The sequence below is a fragment of the Oncorhynchus gorbuscha genome, unplaced genomic scaffold, assembly GCF_021184085.1.
Source record: "Oncorhynchus gorbuscha isolate QuinsamMale2020 ecotype Even-year unplaced genomic scaffold, OgorEven_v1.0 Un_scaffold_489, whole genome shotgun sequence".
Classification (NCBI taxonomy): domain Eukaryota; kingdom Metazoa; phylum Chordata; class Actinopteri; order Salmoniformes; family Salmonidae; genus Oncorhynchus; species Oncorhynchus gorbuscha.
Genome location: NW_025745318.1, coordinates 44,692 through 52,500, shown reverse-complemented (window position 1 = coordinate 52,500; position 7,809 = coordinate 44,692). Strand labels below are relative to the sequence as shown.

Genomic DNA, 7,809 nt, shown 5'->3' with positions numbered 1-7,809 from the left:
AGTTGGCTTTGTGGGTGTGTGCTGTGTGTGTGTGTGGGTCCAGTCTGGGGGGAATGTCCAGTCTGAATCTCTGGTATATTTAACCTCACTGCAGGGGAATGTCCAGTCTGAATCTCTGGTATATTTAACCTCACTGCAGGGGAATGTCCAGTCTGAATCTCTGGTATATTTAACCTCACTGCAGGGGAATGTCCAGTCTGAATCTCTGGTATATTTAACCTCACTGCAGGGGAATGTCCAGTCTGAATCTCTGGTATATTTAACCTCACTGCAGGGGAATGTCCAGTCTGAATCTCTGGTATCACTGCAGGGAATTTAACCTCACTGCAGGGGAATGTCCAGTCTGAATCTCTGGTATATTTAACCTCACTGCAGGGGAATGTCCAGTCTGAATCTCTGGTATATTTAACCTCACTGCAGGGAATGTCCAGTCTGAATCTCTGGTATATTTAACCTCACTGCGGGGGAATGTCCAGTCTGAATCTCTGGTTTATTTAACCTCACTGCAGGGGAATGTCCAGTCTGAATCTCTGGTATATTTAACCTCACTGCAGGGGAATGTCCAGTCTGAATCTCTGGTATATTTAACCTCACTGCAGGGGAATGTCCAGTCTGAATCTCTGGTATATTTAACCTCACTGCAGGGGAATGCCCAGACTGAATCTCTGGTATATTTAACCTCACTGCAGGGGAATGCCCAGTCTGAATCTCTGGTATATTTAACCTCACTGCAGGGGAATGTCCAGTCTGAATCTCTGGTATATTTAACCTCACTGCAGGGGAATGTCCAGTCTGAATCTCTGGTATATTTAACCTCACTGCAGGGGAATGTCCAGTCTGAATCTCTGGTATATTTAACCTCACTGCAGGGGAATGTCCAGTCTGAATCTCTGGTATATTTAACCTCACTGCAGGGGAATGCCCAGACTGAATCTCTGGTATATTTAACCTCACTGCAGGGGAATGCCCAGTCTGAATCTCTGGTATATTTAACCTCACTGCAGGGGAATGCCCAGTCTGAATCTCTGGTATATTTAACCTCACTGCAGGGGAATGCCCAGTCTGAATCTCTGGTATATTTAACCTCACTGCAGGGGAATGCCCAGTCTGAATCTCTGGTATATTTAACCTCACTGCAGGGGAATGTCCAGTCTGAATCTCTGGTATATTTAACCTCACTGCAGGGGAATGTCCAATCTGAATCTCTGGTATATTTATCCTCACTGCGTGTCTTCCTTCATATCACCATCAGCATGGGCTGCTGAGACAGACGGATTAACAACCTCAGAGGTCACATAGGGTCACGTGGTGATCTGATGTCACTAGCGGGACTGACTGGTGGTTAAGGTGGCTAACACCAAAGACACCATCTCTAGCAGTCTGGAGTCTCACTAATGGGAATGAAGAACTGGAGCCATTGAGCTACTGTAAATAAATATCAATTTGGGGGGTTTAAATGTTGGTCTATATTTTGTCTATATTTAGTTATATTGTAAGTGTTCATTTCAACAGGATTCCCTGGTTAAATAGAGGTTGGTTCCAGCTTCATATTTAGTTATATTGTAAGTGTTCATTTCAACAGGATTCCCTGGTTAAATAGAGGTTGGTTCTAGCTTCATATTTAGTTATATTGTAAGTGTTCATTTCAACAGGATTCCCTGGTTAAATAGAGGTTGGTTCTAGCTTCATATTTAGTTATATTGTAAGTGTTCATTTCAACAGGATTCCCTGGTTAAACAGAGGTTGGTTCTAGCTTCATATTCCCTTTCTATTTCTGACCCCCTCTCATCACAGATCAATGGTACTAAGGCTTTAACAGCCAGGTTAATATTACTGCGTAGTGGACCCAAATAGCACGGAGGAGATACAGAACGAGGGAGAATAGGGGGAAAGAATTAGAGAGAGGGAGAGGGGGATTAGAGAGAGAGAGATGAAGAGAGGAAGGCACAGAAACAGAAAGGCATAATCCCTCCATCCTCTCCTCTCCTTTCCCCTCCTGTCTCCTCTCCTTTCCCCTCCTGTCTCCTCCTCTCCTCTCCTTCCCCTCCTGTCTCCTCCTCTCCTCTCCTCTCCTTTCCCCTCCTGTCTCCTCTCCTTTCCCCTCCTGTCTCCTCCTCTCCTCTCCTTCCCCTCCTGTCTCCTCCTCTCCTCTCCTTCCCCTCCTGTCTCCTCCTCTCCTCTCCTTTCCCCTCCTGTCTCCTCCTCTCCTCTCCTTTCCCCTCCTGTCTCCTCCTCTCCTCTCCTTTCCCCTCCTGTCTCCTCCTCTCCTCCTCTCCTCTTCATGCCTCCTGTCTCCTCCTCTCCATCCCTCCTGTCTTGGCCTGTGTGTTGAGCTCTGAGGGTTAGTTAAGGCACAGAACACAGATTATAGAATGATGTGAGAAGCACAGGCTCATCTCCTGAGCCTCCTTTCCTGCCTGTAGACTGCTTTCCTGCCAGTAGCCTACTTTCCTGCCTGTAGACTGATTTCCTGTCTGTAGCCTGATTTCCTGTCTGTAGACCGCTTTCCTGCCTGTAGACTGCTTTCCTGCCTGTAGTCCGCTTTCCTGCCTGTAGAATGTAGCCTGCTTTCCTGCCTGTAGCCTGCTTTCCTGCCAGTAGCCTGCTTTCCTGCCAGTAGCCTGATTTCCTGCCAGTAGCCTGCTTTCCTGCCAGTAGCCTGATTTCCTGCCTGTAGCCTGCTTTCCTGCCAGTAGCCTGATTTCCCTGCTTTCCTGCCAGTAGCTGCTTTCCTGAGTAGCCTGATTTCCTGCCTGTAGCCTGCTTTCCTGAATGTAACCTGCTGTCTGTAGCCTGATTACCTGCCTGTAGCCTGCTTTCCTGCCAGTAGCCTGATTTCCTGCCTGTAGCCTGCTTTCCTGCCTGTAGCCTGATTTCCTGCCTGTAGCCTGCTTTCCTGTCTGTAGCCTGATTTCCTGCCTGTAGCCTGCTTTCCTGTCTGTAGCCTGATTTCCTGCCTGTAGCCTGCTTTCCTGTCTGTAGCCTGATTACCTGCCTGTAGCCTGCTTTCCTGCCAGTAGCCCGATTTCCTGCCTGTAACCTGCTTTCCTGTCTGTAGCCTGATTTCCTGCCTGATTTCCTGCCTGTAGCCTGCTTTCCTGTCTGTAGCCTGATTACCTGCCTGTAGCCTGCTTTCCTGCCAGTAGCCCGATTTCCTGCCTGTAACCTGCTTTCCTGTCTGTAGCCTGATTTCCTGCCTGTAGCCTGCTTTTCTGCATGTAGTCCGCTTTCCCACCTGTAGCCTGCTTTCCTGCCTGTAGCCAGTAGCATGCTTCACTGTATGTAATGCCTGTAGCTTGAACACTCTGTAGCCTGCCTAATTGTGTGTGTGTGTGTGTGTGTGTGTGTGTGTGTGTGTGTGTGTGTGTGTGTGTGTGTGTGTGTGTGTGTGTGTGTGTGTGTGCGTGCGTGCGTGCGTGCGTGCGTGCGTGCGTGCGTGCGTGCGTGCGTGCGTGCGTGCGTGCGTGCGTGCGTGCATGCGTGACAGCTAGTGTGACCTGGTTTTATGCTGACTCACAATGTCAAAACTGACCACCCGGTCGGTTGTTGCCATGGCATCGTGGTTAGATTAGCAACCTGGCTAAATGTTAAATGCTAAAAACAATAGGCTACCAGATGGCAGAATATGATGAGTGGGGGATGCAGGTTCTCTCTGTTAATGTTCTGACAGATATAACCTTCCACTGGCTGTTTAGAGCAAATCAAGACTTCATCACGTAGTAAAAGTTATATTTGACTGTGTTTGCTGTGTAATGTGGTTCCCTTCCCTGACTTTCAAATCAAATCAAATGTTACTGGTTACATACACTTATTTTGCAGATGCTTATGTTTCTAGGGCTAACAGTGCAGCAATACCGAGCATTACCAAACAATACACACAAATCCTTAAAACATTTCAAGAACGAAACCAAGAAATATCAGAACAAGCAATGTCCAGAATATGAATATATACAGTGCATTCGGAAATAATTCAGACCCCTTGACTTTTTCCACATTTTGTTACGTTACAGCCTTATTCTAAAATGGATGGGGAAAAAAGTGTGTTCCTCATCAATCTACACACAATAACCAACAATGACATCACAATACCCCATAATGACATCACAATACCCCATAATGACATCACAATAACCCATAATGACATCACAATACCCCATAATGACATCACAATAACCCATAATAACAAAGCGAAAACAGGTTTGTAGACATTTCTGCGTGTATTAAAAATGTAAAAAACTGAAATATCTTATTTTGGTGGTCTCAACCTCTGCTGTGAGACTTGAAATTTTGCTCATCTGCATCCTGTTCCCATTGATCATCCTTGAAATGTTTTGGGGCGTCCCAGCCCAAAAACCCTTCCCAAAATGTCCCCCATGCCACTGCCAGGGTTATTCATAGCCAAAGAAACTCTCAACGCCTTGCCAACCATCTGGTTTATCCACAAAATTATTCATTTTTACTTTGAATAATTTAAAAAATGGCATCTTTTTAATAATCAACATTTTTGAGAGGAGGAGGAAGAGAAGGAGGAGAAGGAGTAGGAGGAGCAGAAGGAGGAAGAGGAGGAGGACAGGCAGGCCAAGTTGAGAGATAAAGGACATACAGATACAGATGGACATGGAGCACGATTGGAGTTCCAAACCGACACAAAACACCTGATAGCTGAAATTCAGACTTCAGACACAAATGCGGATAACAGACCCTCACATCAGCGACCCAATTTTGTGTTGACGCTAAAGTTGTGATTAAGTGTATTGACACTAAAGCCTACAGAATGTGGCCAATGATACGTGGTCGTGTGCATCTCATATCTAGACGCGGTGCTCAGGGCCTACCTGGCTTCCTCGTCTCTGGCGATCAGAAGGCGCATTTGGTTGCTGGAGGACGCTGATCTCAGAACGTCTACTGCTCTGTTATAAAACAATAACAGAAAAACAAAAAAGTGAATGTCTTGACGACATCAACACAAATTTCACTGGTCTTTTTGGTATTTTTCCAATGAAGAGAGAGTTGTTGTTTTATTGTTGAACCTACCTTTCACTGGTGACCCCTAGTAAACTCTCCCCATTCACCTCCAAGATCTGGTCTCCCGCCTGGAGGTGTCCTGGTGAGGTGAGAGGTCAACACAAGGTCACAGGTCAAACAGTGATGTCATCAAGGTGAGGATTAATCACATCATATGATCTCATCAGAATATGAAGTATAAGAGAGGTTGGTTCAGTGAAAATCACGCTTGTACGATGAGTAACCTTGCCTCAGTCAAGAGTCCCGAAAACTTGTTTTGGCTCCCCAACCTATAGCTCAGCGGGGTAATGGTCTTGTGGCGGGCAGACGACCCAGAGTTCAGGGGCACCTTTTACCTGGAATATCTAAGCATAACAAACCAGGGCCTGTGTTCACAAAGCCTCTCAGACTGGGAGAGCTCATCTAGGATCTGGTATCCACCTGTCTTATTCAATATTATCTAATAGGCTAAACTGATCCGAGATTTGCACTCCTAATCTGAGAGACTCTGTGAATAGGCCCCAGGTATTTTAAATCTGATTTAAATAACAAGAGCCCTATTGGCTGGTATCGTGTGAACACTAATCACGTCTCTACCAGACAAGGGAAAGTAAGAAGAGCACTTAAGGGGAGTATACAATCTGTAGACGGTATAGACTAAGAGTAAACAAAGAGATGAAAACTGTTGAGAGGGACCTTCCTGCACCTTCCTTGACCGCTGAAGGAGACGTGTTAATCAGTGATATGTCTCTATCTCTTTATCCCACCAGAACTGACCTCAGAACAAACAGTTAATCATCATTTGCAAATAAATTCATTAAAAAATCCTACAATGTGATTTTCTGGATTTTTTCTTCTTCTCATTTTGTCTGTCATAGTTGAAGTGCACCTATGATGAAAATTACAGGCCTCTCTCATCTTTTTAAGTGGGAGAACTTGCACAATTGGTGGCTGACTAAATACTTTTTGCCCCACTGTATATAGTGCACTACTTTGACCAAAGCCCTCTATGTGCCCTTGTCCAAAGTAGTTCTCTACATAGTGAATAGGGTACCAAATCAGACACAACCCTAGAGGAGATTGTTTGGAAGTGGAGTAATTTAAGGACCCTATATGATAAACACATTACCATCTCTTCCTCGGGGATAACCTTATTGGGATTGTGTCTAGCTAGGGCCTTTCTCTTTGGACCAGGCGATCTGTGTTCGCAACCCACTAGAGACCTGGTCCTTCTCCCTCAGTTCATTACGATATGATATAACCAATCTGGGATCCCGACCCACTAGAGACCTGGTCCTTCTCCCTCTGTTCATTACGATATGATATAACCAATCTGGGATCCCGACCCACTAGAGACCTGGTCCTTCTCCCTCAGTTCATTACAATATGATATAACCAATCTGGGATCCCGACCCACTAGAGACCTGGTCCTTCTCCCTCAGTTCATTACAATATGATATAACCAATCTGGGATCCCGACCCACTAGAGACCTGGTCCTTCTCACTCAGTTCATTACGATATGATATAACCAATCTGGGATCCCGACCCACTAGAGACCTGGTCCTTCTCCCTCAGTTCATTACGATATGATATAACCAATCTGGGATCCCGACCCACTAGAGACCTGGTCCTTCTCCCTCAGTTCATTACGATATGATATAACCAATCTGGGATCCCGACCCACTAGAGACCTGGTCCTTCTCCCTCAGTTCATTACGATATGATATAACCAATCTGGGATCCCGACCCACTAGAGACCTGGTCCTTCTCCCTCAGTTCATTACGATATGATATAACCAATCTGGGATCCCGACCCACTGGAGACCTGGTCCTTCTCCCTCAGTTCATTACGATATGATATAACCAATCTGGGATACCGACTCACTAGAGACCTGGTCCTTCTCCCTCAGTTCATTACAATATGATATAACCAATCTGGGATCCCGACCCACTAGAGACATGGTCCTTCTCCCTCTGTTCATTACGATATGATATAACCAATCTGGGATCCCGACCCACTAGAGACCTGGTCCTTCTCCCTCAGTTCATTACAATATGATATAACCAATCTGGGATCCCGACCCCCTAGAGACATGGTCCTTCTCCCTCTGTTCATTACGATATGATATAACCAATCTGGGATCCCGACCCCCTAGAGACCTGGTCCTTCTCCCTCAGTTCATTACGATATGATATAACCAATCTGGGATCCCGAACCACTAGAGACCTGGTCCTTCTCCCTCAGTTCATTACAATATGATATAACCAATCTGGGATCCCGACCCACTAGAGACCTGGTCCTTCTCCCTCAGTTCATTACGATATGATATAACCAATCTGGGATCCCGACCCACTAGAGACCTGGTCCTTCTCCCTCAGTTCATTACAATATGATATAACCAATCTGGGATCCCGACCCAGTAGAGACCTGGTCCTTCTCCCTCAGTTCATTACGATATGATATAACACAGAGTTGTGCAAACTGTACATCATAGCAATGCAGTTAGTTCCATTCACTACAGTAGGGATAGTAACAATGGTACATTTGATTAATTTAGTCAATTTCTGGAGCCCAAGGGACAAGTTACATAAGTCACTGGTCTAAAAGACTTGATGAGTTTATCTGATATGAGCTGTAGCAGAGAGCATGTTCTACATAACTTATTTTAAATAACCATGTTTTAACAGTCCAAATACCCAGACTTAGTAGTAGGTCTTCTGGGTAGAAGAAAATAGAATGTTATATAGTGCGTGACATTTTTGAAAAATGAGTTTGCTTTAAATGCTAGGATGTCGTAGTCATT

General features: G+C 45.3%; 1 protein-coding gene across 6 annotated transcripts in view; it reads right to left on the bottom strand.

The window, feature by feature from the left end:
• Positions 1 to 7,809, bottom strand: part of LOC124018369 (syntaxin-binding protein 4-like) — a 119,184-nt gene that overhangs the window by 68,042 nt on the left and 43,333 nt on the right. For all 6 annotated transcript variants that reach the window (XM_046333648.1, XM_046333649.1, XM_046333646.1 and 3 more), the window contains exons 4-5: positions 5,035 to 5,104; positions 4,836 to 4,910 (exon numbers count right to left, since the gene is read on the bottom strand). In XM_046333648.1, the coding sequence (XP_046189604.1) occupies positions 4,836 to 4,910; positions 5,035 to 5,104 (145 nt within the window). The remainder of the gene's footprint in view (positions 1 to 4,835; positions 4,911 to 5,034; positions 5,105 to 7,809) is intronic.